The sequence below is a fragment of the Hyalella azteca genome, unplaced genomic scaffold, assembly GCF_000764305.2.
Source record: "Hyalella azteca isolate HAZT.00-mixed unplaced genomic scaffold, Hazt_2.0.2 contig3814, whole genome shotgun sequence".
Taxonomy (NCBI): domain Eukaryota; kingdom Metazoa; phylum Arthropoda; class Malacostraca; order Amphipoda; family Hyalellidae; genus Hyalella; species Hyalella azteca.
In genome coordinates this window covers 326,316-348,907 of record NW_025934048.1, presented here as the reverse complement: position 1 = coordinate 348,907, position 22,592 = coordinate 326,316, and the positions used below count along the sequence as shown (strand labels likewise).

General features: G+C 40.6%; 2 protein-coding genes across 2 annotated transcripts in view; one reads left to right on the top strand and one right to left on the bottom strand.

Moving 5' to 3' along the window:
• Nucleotides 1-18,522, top strand: part of LOC108674959 — a 56,462-nt gene extending 37,940 nt beyond the window's left edge. Inside the window, exons 2-13 of the mRNA XM_018162945.2 lie at nucleotides 1,190-1,277; nucleotides 5,410-6,170; nucleotides 8,508-8,606; nucleotides 9,343-9,457; nucleotides 10,874-11,005; nucleotides 11,758-11,873; nucleotides 13,394-13,461; nucleotides 14,064-14,159; nucleotides 14,415-14,479; nucleotides 14,886-15,007; nucleotides 15,203-15,306; nucleotides 15,467-18,522. Coding sequence (XP_018018434.1) covers nucleotides 1,190-1,277; nucleotides 5,410-6,170; nucleotides 8,508-8,606; nucleotides 9,343-9,457; nucleotides 10,874-11,005; nucleotides 11,758-11,873; nucleotides 13,394-13,461; nucleotides 14,064-14,159; nucleotides 14,415-14,479; nucleotides 14,886-15,007; nucleotides 15,203-15,306; nucleotides 15,467-17,180 — 3,480 coding nt within the window. The 3' untranslated portion in view covers nucleotides 17,181-18,522. The remainder of the gene's footprint in view (nucleotides 1-1,189; nucleotides 1,278-5,409; nucleotides 6,171-8,507; nucleotides 8,607-9,342; nucleotides 9,458-10,873; nucleotides 11,006-11,757; nucleotides 11,874-13,393; nucleotides 13,462-14,063; nucleotides 14,160-14,414; nucleotides 14,480-14,885; nucleotides 15,008-15,202; nucleotides 15,307-15,466) is intronic.
• Nucleotides 18,523-19,997: 1,475 nt separating this feature from the next.
• LOC108674970 lies at nucleotides 19,998-21,902 on the bottom strand. The gene has a single exon (XM_018162961.2). It carries the CDS (start codon nucleotides 21,732-21,734, stop codon nucleotides 20,076-20,078), a length of 1,659 nt encoding a protein of 552 aa, XP_018018450.1. The 5' UTR covers nucleotides 21,735-21,902; the 3' UTR covers nucleotides 19,998-20,075.
• Between the last annotated feature and the right edge of the window lie 690 nt (nucleotides 21,903-22,592).

Genomic DNA, 22,592 nt, shown 5'->3' with positions numbered 1-22,592 from the left:
AAAATTTTTAAATTTCACCTTCATTCGGGAGTTATATGGCGATACGGGCCGAAATTCGTAGTGATCAAAGAATTTCTTCGAAACTACTGAACAGATTTGAACGAAATTTTGAATATAAATTTCTAAATGCCAAACGTTGATTTTTAGCTCGTGAAAATTTCATTCGATTCGGAGTCATGTTCCACATGTGTTGTGTACAATTCATCAAACAAACGTACAAACTTCTGACTTCGACTTCGCGGACTGCCACCTCCCAACATGCCTCTTTCTTCCTCACCGCCCCCTCCTGATCTCTCCACCGACCACAGGGGGGCGATATCGCCCACTTGTAAACCACTGCTCTATACAAAGAAGATAAGATAATAATTTGTTGAGCTAATGTTCGAAATTGTCAGCATTTTGCAGTAGCTCCTGAAATTGAATTAAGGATCAACACATGCGTCTCTTGGAAAAGTTGAGAGCCTGCGTTTTTAAAACCTGTTCACTACGTGAGCATTCTGTGTGCCGTCTTTCTCTCTTAATATCGGAAGAGTATCGGCTCTTTTGACCTTGCTAAGGTAGTGTTAAGCAGTTCTTATACCAATAGGATTTCTTAGGTAAGATTCTTTTGAGCAAGCCATTCTGCACTAGAACCGCATAAGAATTTCCGACGTCCAAAGCTTCTGTGATCAAGCTTCTCCTGCTCTGCATTTCATTAAATATAATTTACAAGAAGAGATCTACCCGTTCTAATTTGGTTTCGAAACCTACCTGGAATATTTCAGTGTTGCAAATAAGCGTATTGCGTTGCATTAGTTATGGAAACACTATTGACTTTGAACGATTTCTTTCAATCTATTACATGTGTTTGCGAATAATGTTAAGATTTTTACAGCGATGGCCTGCGGTTATGTATCAATTCATGCTCGGCAAAATTTCCGTAGCGAGCATTGGCTGTTGGAGCTCACGAGTCGTGGTCCGCGTTGAATTAGATAACTTCATTGAAACCATGATCTGCAAATAAACTTACGATACAGAACGACTTTTTCGTGCACCCTGCCGTAATCATTTACCAAAAAAAATCCTATATGAAAGATTTGCATCCGAACTGTCGATTAAATCAAATACTCATAGAAAATTAATTGTACTTAGCCTAATTTTGTAATTGTACTTAGCCTTCAGAAGCTGTAATGAAGTTCATTTGCTGCAGGAGGTGACGCGTGTGGTGGTGACGAGCGGCGGTGACAAGCAGCCTCTGGTGTCATCCCCCGCCAGCCTCGCTCCCTCATCCCCTGGCGGTGAGTCCGCGATTTATTCATATTCTTGATTTAATCTATAAGATCACCTAGCTGATTTTAGCATTAAGTTCATGCATGTATTTTTAACACGTACCCCGTGTATTGGGCCATATGTGTACCAACAATGATATTCAACTGCTCCGTATTGAGACACCAGTGTACCAAACGCAATAATTGACTCAATTTCGATATAACACATAAAACTCAAAGATTTGCTGGTTACCTATCTCTTTTAGAAAATTTGCGTTCCAACGACAGGATGATTGCAACAGTTGCGCAATCCAGATACGCGGGAAACTTTGGAAGGTATCCTTTTTTGTGTAAGGTATCCTTGTATACAAAATAGCAATAAATGCTACTAGTTTGCAGTCAGAATGCTGTGTCAGAAAGCACCCCAGAACTCTTTTTCCATTCAAATACTTCTTTTGAATCATTTAGAAGAAAATGGCGAATATTGCACGATTGTGTGGCAATAACTCTGTGGTCTGATGAATGTCGCAGTGCATAGAGGGCTGTCATCATCTGTTATAAGTGCGAGATAACACGGTAACACCCCTGGGTTGAGTGGACGGGATATGTGCATTCCTGGATTGCTGGGCTTATCGTAGCCTGACTAAGGAGTCTTCTCGCTGTGTATGTTTCGATGTAAATTATTTATCAGAATTTTCAGATAACGTTAAAACTATGTTTATGGTGGAAGGTAGTTCGTTTTCAAGCGTTTGTGTGTCATTGTCTATCTTGGTCGTGGCGACTATGTAAGGGAGGGGGTGATAGGCCAGTTTTTCCGGACACTTGGTGCCACTGGTAGTTCCATGACCATCACTGGCTCACTGACTCGCCAGAACCATTTATTGCATTACACAACACCCTGGACAAGCCAGGTACTCATTTATCAACCAGAGTTGGTTGAATGGCCGAGTTGACCATGAGCTGCATGAGCTTCCCGGTAGAACTTGTCCTCAGCGTTCATATCGTTCGTCGCTGTAATATTGATGACGCGAACTGTGGATATTAATTAATACTCAATAAGTGTTTTCTGCATTTCTAAGCTTTTCATGTATTTCTACAGAAACTTTGCATCAGGATTATCAAGTGGCCCTCACCAAGGTGGTTTTAAAAATTGTTCAACAAAGGCAGCAGTGAATAAATGTTACGACAAATTTCTTCAAAAGTGCATTCATATATAATCAAAAATATAATAGAAAAATTTCACTGTTGAAATGAGAGTATTTTGTATTCTTTTGTTATGCACCTGATTATAGCTTCTTTTAATTTCTATTTGAAGAGAGTTATTGATCATACCTCTGATGCAATTTCTACCTTAGTGTTATCAAGTCAGACAAAATTTTGCCTCCGATGGTCCTGCATCGCTGGTTCAAGCTGAAAGTGTTCAACAGTGAAAGAGAAGCGTATTTTACTAACGTTATTTCTCAACTATTATTATTGAGCTGCTCACTTTCAAAACGCTTAAAGCCGTTGCAATCACTTGTGTCCCGTTTATGTTGGTTAATTTGTTCCGCTCCAACGATCCTTCGGGGCCAGTGGCTCACGCATCATAGATTTCCCGTCATGAGAGCTTTTTATCTGGTTGTTTATTTGCAAACAGTATTTCGGGAAAGAGCGTCTTCATTGTGCTGAAGCCTCTAGTACCAATTAATTATCTGGAGTTACAAGTTGGCACGTCTCTTCGCCTACTTACATACAACCTTGAATCTCTGAGAGAATATTTGGTGAGTTTAAATTTTCCATTTCAATTTCACCAAAAGACTACGTATATATGTGTGCGCAAGCTTTGCACAACTTTGAGCGTGAATCTTGTAGAATCATGTGTAAGGGAGCCAATATAGAGACCGTGGGCAAAATATCATCCTCTTATTTAACCTGTACGTAATTATAAGCAATTAGCGGGACCAGTTCTCTGCTTCGGGGTTCCCCTCAGTTGATGGTCACGACGTCCGTACGTTCAAGTACGATTTGAAGGTCCAGTGCCGCCCCTCCTCCAAGCCAAGATAGCACGCTTGAGAAACAATATAATAGTGAATATGAGCTTCATTCTCCGAATATTGCTGTACAAAAATACTTATGACCATGATTCCAGGAAGATCTTGTCTATAGAAGGTCAGCGAGCCTCTCATGGATGTTTGCAATGCCTTTTACGATTCTGTTTTTCTTGGGGCAAATTCTCAGAATTTATCGCTGAAAACGTCAGTTTTGTACGTAATCTAGTAATTTAATTGAGTGCTAGGTTTTGGCTACACATATTTATGAAAATTACAGGCATTTCTTGGTGTATGGCGATGAGTGTATTTATTTGTACGCATGCAGTAGGATGAACGCCTCATAGACTTGGGCAGCAGGTGATGTCACTGCGGCGCGCGCATCCTGTTCCTCCTGGCAGCTCGCGTGCGTTGCGCCAGCGTCGCGTTTGAATGTGACCTCAGACGTGCGTAGCTTGGGCACTGCATGGCTAATGGCTATCGCTCAAGCAATCGCGCCACTGACGACATTTGTTCGGCATGTACTCACGTCATTGTTTTTCGTGTTCTATACAGAATTCAGAAATGTGCGTTTATAGAATTATTTGCATGGCGAGTTATTTTTTCTTATCTCCTATAAGCTGTTGCACGAGGACGCGGAGGTTGTACATGGGCTGAAGGTCACGGTGATTACTCTAAATCTGAATAGAAATTTATAAGTATTAGAAACAGGTTAATGTTCCCATGCATTATATAGGAAGAGGGGCTTCGTCCTCTTGATTTCGGCTACCGAATCAAGACAGTACACTATTGGAGGGGGGTGTGTGAATTGTCCTGTTCAACTTGGAAACCGAATCAAGCCGCTCCACGATTGGGGTGGGTGGCTTAGTCCTGTACAATATTCTATTCGTTGCGTTGCCGGGAACTGAAGCTGCCGAAGCCCTGTGCACACGATGCGTGCGAGGTGGACGTGATGAGTGCGCGTTTGCACTTAACTGCGTGCACTGTTATCTGCCAGCGACCTCGTTTGCATACGGGAACTGGAGCACATATCATCGTTTCGGTGCGTGCTTTTCTCTGGGAAGTCCGTGAGGAATGCACTTCTGGTCCGCTCATATGAGCCTCGGCGTCTCGGTCGTGTTGTGCGAGTTTGAGTCAGATATTTGTTCGAGGCTGAAGCATTTGATTATAGTAAAGCTTTTAAATATGTCACTTTTTGTCTCTTACCACAATAGAATGAATCGTGTCGTTATGTTCGTCTTGTTTAGTATCCAGTTGTCTTATTACAAATTTTAGATGGCGGAGCGAAATTTTGGTACCGATTTATAACTTTTATTCCTAGAATTTTTTTTCTTTTTCTCGTCTTGTTGTCCCTGTTTATTTCTATAAAACTATTTCTAAACGGGTTTGTCTAGTATTCGTGTAATCGTATTATCTACTTGTGTTTTCACTCGTGATACAGATGCGTGCTTGTTAAACATATTGGCAATTTCGGGTTTTTTCGATAAAATCTTTTTTTCGAGACTGCCCCGCTGCCAATTGCTGGTTTGATAACATTACGTAGTCATTATTGCATTATATTAATGCGACTTGATGAATTGAGCGATAATGGGTAAAATCTATTGAATGGAAAAATCTATCTTATTTACGTTTCTTATTCGTAAATTGATGAAAGACATTTGAAAAACACGAATAATTGAAGTTTCTGCCGTATTAACGTTTGAAAAAGAGTTATTAAACCTATACTCAATATGCACCATAAAGTCTGTTTGCTGCAGTTCTTTATGGTCGTGCCTGAACGCTCATGAAAACTAGGCAAAGTAAAAAGTCGAGTGCCCAACCTTTCCTTTTGCGTTCAGAAAACGACGCGACATTAGTAAAATTATTTTATTCTGTATCTTTTCGAATCACCTGCTGCCATGCAAGGTTAAACGTTTGTACACCAAAAACAAAGGAACCGGAAAGTTTTGGGATATTTGGCAGTTTTTTAGGGTTAATAATTTTTCTTTGATTATTATTCAAGCACACTCGATCGAAATTAAAGCTGTAGTTAAGTGCAACGATCACTGATCATTTATTGATGTTCTTGCAGATCTGTTGATAGAATCACACATGGATATGTGACTTCATTTATATAAATTTCCCCCTTTTTTCAGGCATGCCGTGCGTTCATCAGTGCGAACATACTAATGGCGGTTTGCTTAATGGAGGAGACTCTGTTCGCACAACTCACTTCCCCGCCCTCCGTCACGACTCCCCAACCAAGTGCTGTGATGCCAGATCCTCCCTTTCTTCACTAGGCAGCCCCACGCAAAGCCCCACCGCGAAGCACCAGCAGTCGTCGTACCCTAAAGTCCTGCACGCATCTCCTCTCACAAATAAATCCACTCCGTCTCGTCGGTCCCATAATCCCTACTCGTCTCCAGTGGATTCGGGTTCTTTCACTTCGCGGCATTCCCACCCTGCCATGCACAGCCCCAGCAACGGTATCACCCTCATGCCGGCCTCTCACGATACCTCAACGATCATCCACGAGAAGAACAAATCTGTAACCATCGTGCTGGGCGAGCAGCAAGTTACTTACAGCACTCCGTCGCATCAGGCTGTGCCGAAGGCGGCTAGCCCTCCCAATGATGACCAGTTCTCACTCAGCAGAGCTTCACACATCGTGAGAATAACAGGCGATTCTACGGCACCTAAAATAAATTCAGTGACTTGCATTGATACAACTAATGACGTGGATACACTCAAGTCCAAAGCGAGACTTGACCGCGTTGTGCCCTTGCCTAACTCCTACCATGACAAAAGCGTCACTAATCCCATCATGACAAACAGCTCGAAAAAATTGAGCTACAATTCGACAGCGTTTACCAGCAGTGACAGCAGCCCGCACAGCAGCACCAACGGAGCCATCAAGGTATGACTTCGACGCTAGAGTTTCCTTGCTTCATCCTAGTAGTCCTGGGGTGATCTCGCCTCTTCTGGTTAGGAAAATTTGCCGGGTTGTCTTGGAAATCCCCCTACATTGAGGGCAGGCAGCATAATTAAGATTTTCATGTAAAAATCCCGTCTCCTAGAAGAATCTTACGCAGTTGTGTGGTGTATTTTGATCTTTCAGTGAACGTAAGGTGGAATTGCCGACTTATTATGACATGTTTCAAACATTTTTTTTGCATACAGAATTCTGTTATTAAGGGTTTGAGACATATCATGCCTACAAATTCTGAGAGGAGAGTTTTCTGAAAGTTGGAATATTTTTATACCTTTCATCGTTTTAATTCGCTATGAAATTATTCTAATAATTAGCAGTAAGATGCCATAATAATAAAGCTGTCATTGCTACAGTTACTTCGCCGCTCAACGGTTTATTACCAATGAGCTGCAAATTCATCATGTGTGTTTGTCATTTGTTGATAATTTATTTAGCGCTGAATTTACCTTATTTCAGTTTTTGTTTTGAGGTAAAAAATGGACGAGGGCTTAAGTAAAACTTGGAGCTCGAGAGTGCCAAGCCAAGCAGGCGCTGGATGAACTCATGCAATGAGAAAAATTACCTTCCCCGCCGCATTTACTTATGTCGCCGTCCAATAATATGTGGAATATGACGTAGATAATTTGAAATTGCTGCCGTCAGGAGATGCATTTGTGATCCCGTGTAATGAATGTTATTATTAATAATATTTTTTTTTGGATTGGTTTTATAGTATCCCTGATTTTTTACTGTCTTATATATCGCAATTCTAGCAGAGGTTGACGTTTCAAATTACTGACTGACGTCATTGTGAGTGATCGTAAAAAGGTGTGACTTCACACATCGGCCGCTCAGTTGCTTCCTCACGACTGGAATAACTTGTCTTGGTCCCGCTTCAGTGAGATCTTCCTTGTTACTTCAAAGTTGTCACTTGGGATGCTGCTCGTATCATAGGTACATAGGTAGACACATATTAGTCGCATGCGACATATTAGTCGCATATTAGGCTTAGTGACACATATTGTCGCATTCTTATTTTTATAACTTCTTATTCTCTGTTACTTTTGATACCTTATGGAAATTGTGCGATATTTGAAAATTACACCGCTTTCTTCTCAAACAGATTAATTCTTCGAGGAGTGCTTTATTATTTTGCAAAAGTTGTTTTCACATAACAGGATAAACCGATAGTTATATTATGTATGTCTTAGGTTAACCTGCGTAGCAGTTTTTATGTGTTAATTATTTTCAAAATTGAAAGACTATATTAAATGACGAGATGTTTCCTTTCTGAGTAGTTGAACTTACTGCGGTATTCTCCTCATCCCTGTCACCTTTCATTTCTTCCAACACCGCGGAGGGATATCGTCTATAGTTGCGATGGGCTATATCATTTTCACTTAATTGTTACGAGAGATAGCAACCTTGTTCCTCAATATTATTGGTGGCTGAACTATAGAGGCTAATATGGTAAGTCCTTTTCACTTTCGTGTTGCTCTCTGGCACAAGAACAAATCGTCCCTATAACTTTTCATAAAGTTGTTATTGTAAAATAAGTACTTTGCCTCATCTATTGGAAATTCTGCCCGGAAACATGAAAACTCATTATTAAATTCCTCGTCCAGGAAACTCGGCAAGTTCCCGGTCTCAATTGAAGTATTGCTTCCGCGCTCTATTGCCACACAATGGCTTATTGCTGGGGCAATGGCTTGTAATTCTTCTAATAGCGAAGCAGTTTACCTTCTTCCTACAGCCTTCTTAATTGCCCATACTTTCTCTGCTGGTTTGTCCTCGTTCATTGTATTGGATTACCGCGGCAACGATCCAATATTTCAGTTGCTTTGAAATTTTTTGTATAAAATAATTTAATTTCTAAAGAACTTAATTATTGTTCGATGACTGACCAATGAGGTATACTAAATCTGCTAAACCTCTCGCACTTGCGCTTGACCACAATCCCAATGAAATGCTGTATCTCATTATGTAAACATTATGTATGGCTGTAAACCTTGAATGAAGATCAGTTACCTTTGCAATACACTCATGTCAAGTCAAGTCTTTTGACTATGTTGTTAAAAGTTTATTGCATCGTTTATTGTGGGTTGATAGCATACTCCACGCTGTTGTTCATATGATCACGGTTATACCTTAACAAGTCTCCTGCATCAACTGTCATGGCGTCACACCAGCGTGCCCCTATATGCGTAATTGAAATTCTTGTGGTTAACTTATGATCAATTTGAATATGTTAGGATAATGAATAAAGCAATTAATTTCTCACAGTCGTGGCAAGACGTGTACAGTACAGCCCACCTTCAGGAGGACGCTTGCGAGGACTGGAGACGGTCCACCTCCACCCTCGTGCCATCCGTAAAATTCAAGGTTGGTCTTTACTAATTTCAAGGATGGACATTCATCGCAAAGTTCTTGCGCAGCACCACCAAGTCGATGCTGAACCTAAATTCATTTACATTTTATATGCTTGCGGTACAAAAGTGTATAACTTCTTATCATTTATTGTATTTCCAATAAAATGTTACGCCCCTAGCTGCAGCGCTAAAGATTTGCAAGTGAAATCGTTTCGATGAAAGGCTTCTTTCTTGATTTCAATGCCATCAGTCATCAGATCTTCTTTTTAAATGTTATATTTTCTTCATGGACTGGTATTAATCTTATTAGTTCGTACGATTCGGTTTAAATCGTGACAAAATGAACGATTACTTACCTCAATCGTTACTTTCAACGATATAAAAGTAGCGAACTACATTATTTACTCCAGAATTTTCCAAAATGCAATTATTTCACATTTAATTTAGACTGTTTCATAATTCCAACATGGTTATCTTATTCCCTTAATTAATGAGATATAAGTATTTATGTGTCACTTCTTCCAAACAGACGGTACACGCGCTCGGTAGCTCTAGCTATCAAAGTTAAGCGTTACCAATTGATTATCTATCATTTAATATGAGTACATTCTGCCCGGAGCACGTGTTTTAGAGCACTCCATCATGTACGCAGTTTGTGCATATATCATGGAGTTGTTATCACTGTTACTGTGAATCTGTGCCACGCAGTGGCTGGAACATGACGTTGTATTCTAGCCACTGACGTGCAGAGTGGCAAGCGCGTGACGTGGCGCGGTGTGGCGTGTCTGGTGAGCGGCGCGGCCCTCGTCGCCAGCGCCGCGGCGATGCTCAGGCTGCCGGGACTCATCATCGTCTACGGCGCAGGTGATTTGAACTCGTAGTCTTATCTATGGTTTAACCACTAGCTGCTGGTGGGGTAATCCCAAATTCGATTCAAAATGCTGTTGAGATGTTTGGGCTGAGAGGAGGTGCTTTCTCAATTTCTATGGGAATTGATGTGGGGCAAATTGATGCCAGCGGGTAGGTCTCGTCCATGGTTGAACTAGTATAAGGTTGACCCATGAGAAGCTCATTCGTGCGGATGTAGTTCGTTGTTCGCCTGTGAGGCTGTGACGTCAGTGATCTCAGTGACGTCATGGGCATTAACCAATCACCTAAATGCGATCAAACCAGTCAACCAATCCGTCATGAGAATGACGAGTTTGTTTACGTTTCTTGATCTACGTGACGTAACAAGTAAGCTGAACTGAAAGACGGAAATCCTCGTGGGTCAACCTTATATAACTCAACTATGGTCTTCTCTATCTCAGCTATTGCTTTTCATTTATTCAATAATTAACATTATTGGAATTTGTTAAATCGATTTGGTTGGAGTTAACATTCGAGGTGAAAAATATATTGATATAACTATAAGTTAAAATATTCATATTTTTAACCTTCGAAATTAAGGATGGTATATCAATATCAGAATATGAACGCTTCATGAGAAAAATGTTTTATGTATGTGGCTGTGACGGCATAATCTTGAATGATCAATGCACACTTAAATGCGTTGAACACACACGGAATGCTGTAGATCTTTTCTATGACTTGATGTCAAGAGCTCGATTACCACATGTTTGTGCTGGCAAAAAACATTTTAAAAAGATAATGTCAATGTATACTTTGCTATGTTTCCTATGGGGCTTGAGTACTCTTTAGCTTTGATTCATTTCGTGTTTTTTGAGCCTTAATATTTTGCTTATTTATTACACTGGAGGTAAAAAATGTATCGTCAATCCAATATTTGGCGATGCCATTTTTTAATTACTTTCAAGTTAATTTTTTAATTTTGGAGAAGGGGCATTTGTGACTTCTCAGATATTTTTTCAGTTAACCAAATTGAGATTTCATTTCAATCCTGCAAATGTTTGGCGATTGTAATATCTGCTTAATGAACCTATTATTGAGAATCTTCATCAGTATAATCATCAAGCGATTTCTCCCTTCAGTTTTACTGTATTCATGTTGTACAGCAATCCTGCGATGTCTTTGCTTGGAATCTTAAGCGGCATAGGTGTAGGAATGGGTAACATAGGTGCAGGTATAGAGGACATGGGTGACGTAGGTGCAGGTATAGAGGACATGGGTGCAGGTATAGAGGACATGGGTGACGTAGGTGCAGGTATAGAGGACATGGGTGCAGGCATCGGTGACGTTGCAGGCATGTAAGAACATGGGAGGCATAAGCAACATATGAGACTCATGACTGCAGACTCTGACCCGTGCTGTGTGCCGCAGGTTCCCTGGTGCCGGTGCTGGTGGCGTGTCTGCTGCTGGTGGCGGCGCCCCTAGCGCTCCTCGAGGCGGGCCTTGCGCAGTTCAGCTCCTGCAGCGTCCTCGCCGTTTGGAGGCTCCTGCCGCTCGCCAGAGGTTACTATTATGTTATAATTAGACTATTGTTGTGGGACCAAATTTGTCCCGGGACATTAAATTGTACCTCTACCTGTTATTCACTCATAAGCAATACCCTATGTAAACAAATTTCTATTGAAGTTGTGGTTCTTGTAGAGTTTTAATGATAGGCTTGGCAGTAATTTGTTAAGGTTTTGCATTTTATTCCGAGACAACAAGTGCATCACTCCTTACTATGTTGATGTTACTTAAAATGATGCTGAACGACAAATTAATTTCGAAATTTAAAATGTAGACGAACACAATAAGATGTACCATTGAGTGAGCTGACCGTATTAAAAGAAAGAGTGCGATAATTTTTCTAAAATTCGTGTATATTACTGAGGGTATTTTTCAATTTTATGGCTAGATGGAGATTTCTCACTTAGTATCGATCAAATTAAACTTCACTACAGGTAACATTTCAGCGTTTAAAGTTGATTGTATTGACTCTTAAGAGTTGTAGGGTTAATAAGTTCTATGTTATCGCGCATTCTCACGATTATCACTGGATTGTTTTAGAATAACAAATGTCCTATCTGACTACATCACTTTGTGCATTCGATTTCTATTAAGATTAAACAACTGTTCAGTTATTTGCTGACATTATATCGATGATTTCTTGGAAGAAATTGATAACGAGGCACATGCCACATGCCGATAACGAGCGGCATGCCACATGCCAACAATGAGCGACATGCCACATGCCGACAACGTGCCACATGCCACAGGTATCGGCTGGAGTCTGGTGCTGCTGTGCGCGCTGTGGGGCGTCTACGCTGCGGGACTCACGGCGCCGTGGCTTCACTACTTCCTGGTCACCACCGCACCCCCTGCTGCCATCCAGGTACTGTCATCCTGGACACTTGCCCACTTGTTACTGTTCCGTGTACTACTGGTACGTGTGCCGCTGATCCGTGTACCACTGACACGAGTGCCTTGGGTGCAAGAGACATACGACAAAATTACGGGCCAGCAACAGTAACATCACATGTAATCAAGGTGTTTGAAAAGGCCGTAGCCAGGATATTGAGCAGTACACGTAGGAAGCTGACCTTTTCAACAGAAGACAACACGGTTTCCGGCTTTTGTTTGTCGCAGTTACTAAATTGGAAGAAAGCCGGCACGGATGATGTTTCTTTGAACATTAAATTTGATAAAGTCATTATTAATAAAGTTGACCATGGAGTGATCTTTAGAAAAATAACACTACTGGGGGGTCTGAGGAGAATTGCTGACGTAGATCCACAACTTCCTAACGGACCTAACTTCAACTTCCTGTTGATGACACGAGATCAATCGAGGCAAGAGTGAGAAGCAGAGTGCTTGTAGAGAACGGTTCATGGTCCGATCCTTTTCCTCATTCACATTGCTGATACAGACGAGGAAATGAGCCCCACTTCTTTCTAGCATCCTTTTGTCGTCCACGCGGACGACAAAAGGATGCTAGTAACGATTGCGGACATGGCGGATTGCGAGAGTTTGCAAGAAGACCTGTCTGCATTGTATTACTGGGCCCAAGTGAAAAGCCAGCAATTAAACGGGACCAAGTTTGGGGTTCTGAGATACGGAACTGGTACAGAAGTGGGGATGTAACATCGCTCCCTGTCACAGGACAGCACAGAAATCGAGAAGCAACTCGTTAGCGACCTAGGAGTGAATATAAGTACTAAGATAGGGAGGATCTTTCGGACATTTAGAAAAAGAGCGAAACCCTTTATCAAATTCTTCAGAGCCCTAGTGATCCCTATTCTTGAATAATGCTGCTAGCTTTGGACCCCGTTCATGTACGCAGTGCAGCCACTTGAAGCGATCCAGCTAAACAACCCTCTTGTCTAGGATCTGAGGGGATGGGAGCGCTGAACTACTGGCAGAACAACGATATAGCTGTGCACAGTACAGAAGAGAAAGGAGAGATTTATCATTCTGATCACACTGAAAACATAGAAAATGATACCTGGACTGGCCGCTACCGTAGAAGGTGTGATCATTAGAATTATGGCAAATCACAGTGAGAGAAGGGGAGACTGAGCAGAATACTCACATCAGTTAATAACAGAGCTGCGGCTAATATCTGCAGGTTCTTTTACGTAAGGTTCCTTTACGTGGCGGGTCCGAGGTTGTTATCGCTTTGCCGATAAAGCCGAAAAAAGAAGATTTCACCCTGAAGACCTTCAGGAGGCGACTGGATGCATTCCCGAGTACAATCCCTTATTCGCTTGCCCAATTGAAAGATTTGCTGAAATTAATACGATTTTAATTCATTAGTCTGTGACACAAAATTAAGTAAATTGACGTTTGTCATTGACAATATTTATGTGTTTTTGACTCATTTTAATAGATCATAATTTTGCTCCCGTGCCACAGAGCGTGGAGGTCGGCAACTGCAGCTGGGCCGCCGTTGACAGCGCCGATGCTGCGCTCCACTATTACAGGTACGACATCATCCTTGTTTAGGGAACTCCTGTACTTATTTAAAAACAAAGCTAAACTGATGTAAAAGAACGAAGCAAAACCTATGCTTAGTAAGCGATTACCACTAATATTGATTGCTTTGGGGTCGATAGTGTTGTAGATTTTTTATACCGCATTAACAATTCATAAGTTAGCAATATCAACATATCAACATGTGTATCACCTTTGAATCTCAGGATCATTTATGCGTTCATATCAACTGAACTGCTGAGCTGATAATTATATAATCGCCATATAATGGATAAATCGATGCTGTAGATCTGCACCTCGTTTCATCGACGCCAGGCGGAAATAAGTTTACTCTAACTTATTATTCAGGGAATCATTTACTCTCCTGGATGCACGTGGAAACGATAGTAAAATTTAACTTTTCGTGGCCGCAGTGTTACACACTAGATTTCCACCGCATAGCGAATAATTATTCTTTCCGTGCTGGAAGATACCAATTATTTTTACGATTAACAAATAATTTTCTTTAAATAAGTCTATAGTATTTAGAATTTTAACAAGCCTCACCCGGAGGTAAAACGCGATGTTGTTTATACGCTGTTGGTCACCACAGGAGCTGCGTGTACGGTACCTCTGCTGTAGGAGGCGTAGGCTTCAACTGGCCGCTGCCTGCTGGGGTCCTGGCCGTCTGCTTCTGCGCCTTCCTCGGGTACGTAGCAAAAATAATTGCCTACAGTTTCTTGAAGGTTTTATTATTAAATAGACGTCGCTGAGTTCAATTAAAGATGTGTCGTAACCTGTATTAAACTTGCAGACATTGTAAACATTCTTTCGCTTACCCATGCTTCTATATTGATATAAATTATTATTGTATGCTGCCTTGTGATATTCTCGTATAATATTTTTGTATATAAATAAATGTTGTATGGCACTCTGCTGTGCTAAAGCCGTCGTTGCGGTGCAGGTCTGTGGGTGGCGTGGCTCTGCAGGCCTCCGTCTCTGGTGTCGCCCTCGCCGTCGCGCTCACAGGTCTTCCATATGTTCATGCTATTTTTTTATCTACTCGTCGGTGAAATTATAATTAGAATTCTGTAGAACAATTCTTATCCAATTACAATTGTACAAGGTTTCATTTTTTATTTAAAAAACACCTGCCTAATTTTACAAATGTATATGCTCGTCGTTCATATCGTGCCACGAGTCCATTGACAGAAAACTGTATTAATGAGTAGGTTTCTTTCTTTTTGCAATCTTGAATGGTTTCATTCCGTGTTGTTTTTGACACTAGTAAATGCATGCATCCGTGACATATATTATATACTCGCACCGCTTGCGTTAAATTCCTAATGTTCGATCTCACGATCACGTGTCAATTTGGATGGATGTCGTCATATGTTCTGCATTCAAAAGAAATTCTGACGTCTTCGTGCCGCAGGTGAGGTTACCCAGGGCTGCCTGGTGGGGTGGCAGCTGCTGAAGCTGCCGCGGGAGGTGTCCTTCTTACGCCTCGTCACGCCGCTTGTCACACCCAACGTCGACATCGTATCATCGCCCCAGGTAATCCATTGAACCCGGCACTTACTTAGCCCAAGATTATCTACAGGACCTGGTTCGGTTTGTCAAAATTTGATGAGAATGAAATAGGAAAGATGTCTGCAATTGCAATGATGTCTGCAATAAAACAGGAAAGATGTACTGCGAATGAAAGGGGTGAAAGACTACTAGGAACTGATGAGGTATAACACCCTGCAGATCTGGCTGGCGTGCATGGGACAATCTCTGCTCATGCTTGGTCCTGGGACGGCACTTCTTCTCAACCACGCTTCGCACTTCCACTTTAGGTTCAGACTCAAGAGGTGAGCTATAGTTTGCTCTTTAATTTTATTCAATGCAAAATTGACCCTTTATTTGAAATTTCTCTCGTTTGTCATGCCAATTAATGATTCAGTGTTTTATTTTGGTTTCGACGACTTTTCTTGCTGGGATCCCTTCCTATAGTTCGTACTCTTATTGCAGACATATTAGCGTGTTGACCGCGCTGAGCGTGCTCGTGACGCTCCTCGTTGCTGTCGTCACGCTGCTGCAGATGAGCCTCATCCGCGCCGAGGATCCCGGCTCCCACTCCACAGTAATTTACGCACGACGTGCCGCTCAAACTGCTCCCTCCTCCCAGTCTCCCATCACTGCCCCCTCCTCCCACTCTTCCCGCACCGCCCCCTCTGCCCCACACCAGTTATATGGAGGACTACCGCATTCCAGTGCGGCGATTAGTTTATTTAAAGTTCCTCTTAACCCGACATACAATCCTCTGGAGAGCGAGTTTGTAACAACAGGAGTACCAGAAGAAACTGAATCTTTAAAATTCCTCGGAGGTGAGGCAGAAGTAACCGAGCCTATTATCACTTCTGCAAATTATTCTCCTGTTAATGTTGACCTTGAAATGACAACTACTTCTTCTGCGTCAATGCTCTCCGTTCTTCCCCGCTCGTCTATACAGTCAGAAACAAGCGGAATTGCAGCAGTCAGCTCCTCTGACTTGCTTACCTCGAGAGAATTAAATCATAACGCGCTGTATAATAACGATGGAACATCGGAATCTAATTTTATTGGAACGGCAGAAATGATTACGGAAGCTTCACCGCTCTCCACAACTTGCTTGTATGCTTCATCTGAGTCAGCCCTGCAGGCCTCTACGCCAGCTTCTCACATTCCGTCGACGCCGACGATCGACCACTGCATCTTAAACAGCATCAAACACGGCGCCTCTGGCCTCGGCCTGTGTGCCCACCAAGAAGTCTCAGTTGGCGGAGTGTTTCTTCTAATGTCTCATTCCCTGATGTATGATCACGAGTCTCTGGAGTGGCTTAGGCCAGTTTTGGCTGCAATTATCTTGTGCGGCATTCTGTGCTGTGGCCTGAGCTCCGTGTGTGCCACGCTATGCGTTGCGGCGGTCGCCGGCCGCGAGAGCAGCCAAATGACCGCACTTGTGGGCGCAGGTGTGATGCTCCTCGTCACGCTGCTGGGGGTGGCTCCGCTAGTGGCTCAGGGAGGTCATCAGCTCCTCTCGTTACTTGACTTGGGAGTCTTAACGCCCGCCCTCGTGTGGCCAGCAATTCTCATGACCCTTGCCATCGCTGCCGCACATGGCATGGGCAAGATACGGAAAGATTTTATTTTCATGCTTGAAAAAGATATGTCTGTAGTGTGGGCAGCGTGGTGGGCATTCGTCATTCCTCTCTCACTCGTGGGATTGTTTGTGTGGCAATGCGTAGACTGGTGGAGATTTGGTTATGTGTATCGCGTACACGACATTGCGTCGCAAGCCCAAGGTAGTAATGACGAGGCTGTGCTGGTGTTGTGGTGGCAGATGGCGCTCATCTGGACATTGAGGGCGCTGCTGCTCCTGCCCATTCCTGTCGTGGCCATCAGAGTAATCAACTCGCAGCTCGCATACGGCATCAAAGACAAGCTTGTGTCAGCCCTGCAGTCGTCGCGAGAGTGGGGCGAGTGGGGCCCTCAGGACCCCATCGAGCATCACAACTGGCGACGCTGGAGGGAAGACGAGACGCGGCCCTTCGCTTCACTGGAAAGGCGTCTCGCCAATCGTCCTCTTACTTATACTCACTCCACCCTGAGCCGTAACTCTTCGGGAGGCTCTTCTTTATCCAAACTTAGAGCCAAGTATCAGAAGAAGGAGCCTATCGTTCACGCCGTTGCCACAGCTCTCTAATAACACAGATCTTATTTTAGGCAAATCAGAACCGCTTGAAATGCACCTTTGTAGACGTAAGTCTTCCAGGTTCGCGAGCGTTAGACGGCCGTTTGATGTGGGCATTTTAAGTGTGGTAATTTACTAAGGGTTAATGTCAATTCTTGTCTAATCACTAATTATTTGACTTTACGATTGCAAATACTGATGAATCCGTACCGTGCCAATTACTTGGAATAAATGTTGAAGTCATTAACTGTAGCATTTGTAAATAGAAGTGTGCATTAATTCTGTAAATAGTATGAAAGTATTGCTGAAGAATTTACATTAGAAAGTTTATGCGACAAAATTGCTATTAAGTATCAACTTTATTTCCATGACCACTCAAGTCTACGACATCATTAGTACTCGATCCTTCTAAAATTTCGTGTTTAGGATGTATATTCCCTTCTACTTCAGGTTTATCATGTGACATCACTGGTGATGTTTTACTAGTGAACAAACTTTTATGATAGCTATACAGATTTGTTGCACGTTCGAAGAAGTCGCAGCCTTCTCTACGACTGGTCAGCACGTTACATTAAAGAGCGACGAAGTCTGGCCAAGATGTTAACTTGATGCCGGGTATTTTAAATTGATATTCGTTCCTGTGATATTAATGCAGTGATTCATGTTTGCTGTGCTTGAACATATTAACTGGCAGAGCAAACCTTCAGTGCCGAGGACAGAATAATGCTTGCCTCAACTGTGTGATATTGCTGTACTATATTATTAAGTTTGTTATATGTTATCTTTATTAGTACATACATCGATCTGAACGTGCCAGTCATTAAGACAAGATCGTGTAGACCAGCGCTCGACATTAACTACCATTCTATTACAGAAAAATACGATTATTTATGTGACTTCCAACTTTTAATATAACTAAGATTGTGTAGTCATATGGAAGCTTGTCGCTTCAGAACTTTATCAACTTTGAAGCCGAGTCAAGAATAATTTTCTAGATATTCGAGATACTGTAACGTTACGTCATGAGAGCATCGAACATTCATTAAGTAGCTTCAGGCAAATATGTTATCATGATGCACTGCTATTATTATCTGCTCTGTGAAGGATCATTTGTAAAACAATTAATGACAATAAAATTTTACTGCAAAAAGTTTCGTCCCCCACATTAATACATAACAAAGGATCATATAAAAACTTGACGTACAGTAAATGCATTAATATCTAAATATTGTACTTACTTACATTTTAATAGTGAATGAATATTTATGAAATGTCGGAACTAAAAATCCTGATTAAAACGACGGGTTGCATTTATGGCATTTAACCCTAGGTTGACTAAAAAGACTACGTATATTCAATTAACTCAATAGTACCAGGACAATATGGGCACTTTCATGTGCTTTGGAATTTATAAAAATATTTTTAAATGGAGAGTGCATAGCTGATCCTCCTATAATAAAAATCTTTTATAAAATGTCAAATTTAATCTTTCACAGAAGGAGAAATATTCAACATGCTAAAAGAGACAAACTTTGCGTACTTACGATGACAATCTCTTAAGGCACAAGTTTTTCTTCAAGCACAATGATGGGCCAAACTGTCGAGAATTAACTCGAACAGTTATAGAAAAGGTCTTGTCGCATAAGGTGTTGGGCTCAATAAAAACTTCAGATGAGGGTAGATCTGAATCACACAAAATGAATTTTGAAGTTTCCTATTAATGCTTAAACATTAATTATTGTTCAAGGTAGTAATATCGATAATTTGCTAGTTAAAACCGTATAAATGTTCAATTGTGAACTTGATTAATTTAATTGTCAATAGTATGCCCAACAAGTACCTATACATACTTATAAATTATTACATTGCTCTCCATGAACACTACCGGTATGCTATACCGTTTCAGCTGCAACTATTCTTTGTAAATAAATAGTATACAAAATTGGTGACAAGTAATGGCAGCCTATGTCAATAAAAAAAAGATATCTTAATACTTTAGGTGACTTCACTCAGTACAGTACCTATATGCCAATTGGTCTGCACATAAATGGCAAGATAAAGAACACAAATACTCAGAAGCAAACTTGACAATTAAAATATGTATAAATTTAATATGAGAAAAAGTACATTTTCAACAGGTAGCAATTTATCATCAATTGGCTTAATTTATGTACTCTCCAGGTTCTGAAGTGAAAGTATCACTGTAAGTAACATGAAAATAGCCTCATAGGCTCTTAGGAGCACCAATATTTGAGCAACAATGTAAATTAAAGCAGGACATTTCACAGTGCAAGTAATATTTTAAGCAAGACTCATGCCATAAAAAAGCAAAATAAAGCAATTCACAGACATGCAAAATAATAAGTACCGGTATACCTAGGCTACATCTTAAATGAAATGCATAACAGGACACAGAAACAAAACTAAAGTAAGGCACCCTATACAAAAATGCTTATTGGGAATACTGATTCAGTTCTCGACTCAAGCATAAATACAAGTGTGATTATTTTCAATTAAATTTCACTCTGATGAAATTAACTTTTTATAATTGTGCAATTTTGTATAAATTAATTATATTCATACAATTAATATTATAATTAATAATACAATACAGTAGTAAAAATACAACAAGAAGCACAGGCAGACATACACAAGATAAAAACATTATTATAAAATTAACAGAAAAATTCAATTGCTGTTAATTAACATTCAGTCTGCATTCAGTCATTGAAGAATTGAAGACTATTTATTAATGAAAGCCTTCAATTTAAACATCAATGAAAATTCAATTTCACATTCCAGACATATTTTTTATCTAAAATTAAAACAGTTAATGATAATTTTCTAAGAACTTCACCAATAACAAAGAAAGAAAATGCATAAAGGAATTTGTGCAAAAACTCAGCACTATGCCTGTTGGAAATGCTCAGATTGTATCATTTTATTTGTGCGCCAAGCTGGCTTCACAGAATTAAAATCAATTTTTAGCACATCAGCAGCCAGTGTAAATTTTGTTCCATAGTGTCCAGCAATCTTGAGTAACGCTTCACAGTCACTCTCAGCTCGATGTGCTTCATACCTGCAGCCAAAGAGGCGCTGGTACAACACTGGCTGAGAGAATGGCCGCTGAGAAGGTTTGAATCCTAGGTTGTAAGCAGGGTCATTCTTAGCAAGTAAAACCTTTGACTTAAAGGAACAATTTGGAGGAAATGTCAAGAGGGATGGGTCATTGGTTTGGTCAGAGAAACTTCTTCCTTTAGTCATGGTTGGAGGAGATACCATAATTGGTTTTGAGGCACTTTCAACATTATGGCGAGGGGTTGCAGGAGGTGATGCGAAGATGGACCCAAGAGAAAAACCAGAGGTTGTGTTTTCTTGAGGGTCTTTGTGAGAAGGAGTGACAGGAGTATCAGGTGCCAGTGAGCTGTTGAAAGAAATGTTTGAATTCTTCACAGGAGTGCATGGTATTGCACTCATTTGTTCCGTCTCATCATTAATCTGTATTGCACATGGCACATTTGGTTCACCATTGGAATCAATGCTGGTAACATTTTCCTTGTTATTTTCTAGACTGATTTGCTGAAAAACCTCATCATCCAAAAACCAATCCAGGTGACGAGCTATGTCCTCAGAACAGGCATTTATTTCTTCTAGCACCTGAATTTTATCCAATGCTTTGAATATTATCAAAGAATCAGTACAGAAAATATCTGGACACCTGAACTGGCAGTTGGTTACTGACAAAAATTCTGACATGACAATTGGAAAGTCAAATTTCAAAGAATTGTGACCAACAATGCAGATAGGTTTAGGAAAATCTAGGAACTTGAGGAATACCTCACAAAAATCTGAGTTCATTTGAGCTGATTTCTCAAGCATAATATTATTAAGTCCTGAAATTTCTTCTGTTTCAGGAAATATTAGCACCTTAGGGTTGAAGATTTTGCTTAGTTTCTGTACTATACGTGGAAGTTTGGGCACCGGGTGATAGTGAGAAGTAGAAAACCTGACGGTTTGTGTAGCCTGATTTTGAGTTTTCAAAGATGTAACAGCAGGAGCATCTGCTTCAATGTGACTGACTTCATTTACAGTACCATTTTCTTTTGGATGTTCCTCTGTCTTTTGGGTCATATGCCCTGGCCTCAAAGTTTTAAGACGTGTGTCAACATGAAATGGATGGTAAGTTCCATCAACCTTCTCTTCACTATGATCATTGAAGAGTCTCTTCCTGACTGATCTGATATTATCTGTCAGCATATTTTTTTCAGTTAGATTTGCATCATGATGTTCCATCATTTGTCTCTTTCTCTTGTTTGAGGTTTCTTTCTCCATTTTTTCAATGTCACTTCTTGAGACAGCTAACATAGCCAGCTCTGTGATTCGATTGCGTGTAGACCCTAAACCGGAAGTTTCCAGGTCTAGGAAAACAAAAGTTTCAATGGGTCTCCCAGCCAAGAGAGATATATTGTCTGTAGAATTATTCATAACTTGTATTTTTGGCTGCAAGTGCTTTGAGGCAGAAGTACTTCCTATGTTATTGCAATCACCCAACATTAAAAGCTTCATGTGAATAGTCACGATTGCTTTGGCTGACCTATCTAGATTTTGCTTTAGGCACAACCATTTTAATTTATAATTTACCCAATAACAAATATATAGAAGGCAATCTATTGCTAGGTACAATAGGTATTAAAAAAACTAAAATATCTGAAAAAGACAGGATTGATTGGTTTAACAAATGAAAAATGTCTATTTTTTTATATTGTTTTACCACCTTTGCAAGTCTTTTCTGCAGATTTTATGACATCAAAGTACTTATTTAGATGAGAAAAGGCTATTACTTTTTATTAACAACTTGAAGAACTAATGTCAAGTGTTTCAAATGAAAATATAACTTAAAACCTTAAATCAGTGGGAGTGGCAGTCTGAAGTTGAACTCAGAGGTTCAAACGTTTGTTTGATAATTTGTACACAACACATGCTGCACACTGCTTCCAGCCATGGGTTTTTCCACCCAGATCTGAGTTTTTTAATGTCTTCTGTCTTTCTAGTGTAAATTTGTTAAAATATTCGAAATCTGGGTTTTTTCATCAATCACTACGGTACTCTAAATAGAATACATAAGAAAATATTGTTTTCCATATGGAAGAGTTAATCACACCTGATACAAAATTACACACACCAAAGGAAGAAGAATGATGCTCTCATCAGTCTCATGTTTAATGAGAGTATCATTCAAGTATCAAATAAGTACCAAATGAACCAAGTTTATTTCTGTTCGTGGGGGGGAGAAGGGTGGAGTAATTCATTGGGAAAACTAGGGGTTGCCACTTGCCAGCCTGCAAAAGTTTGGAAACAACTGCCTTAAACAATTCTTTATCCTTTGCATATTTCTTAGATGTTCAGAACATAAGATCACAATTT

Excerpts from the sequence above, each read along its gene's own strand:
- LOC108674970 (XM_018162961.2), bottom strand. The coding sequence starts at position 21,734 with ATGAAGCTTTTAATGTTGGGTGATTGCAATAACATAGGAAGTACTTCT.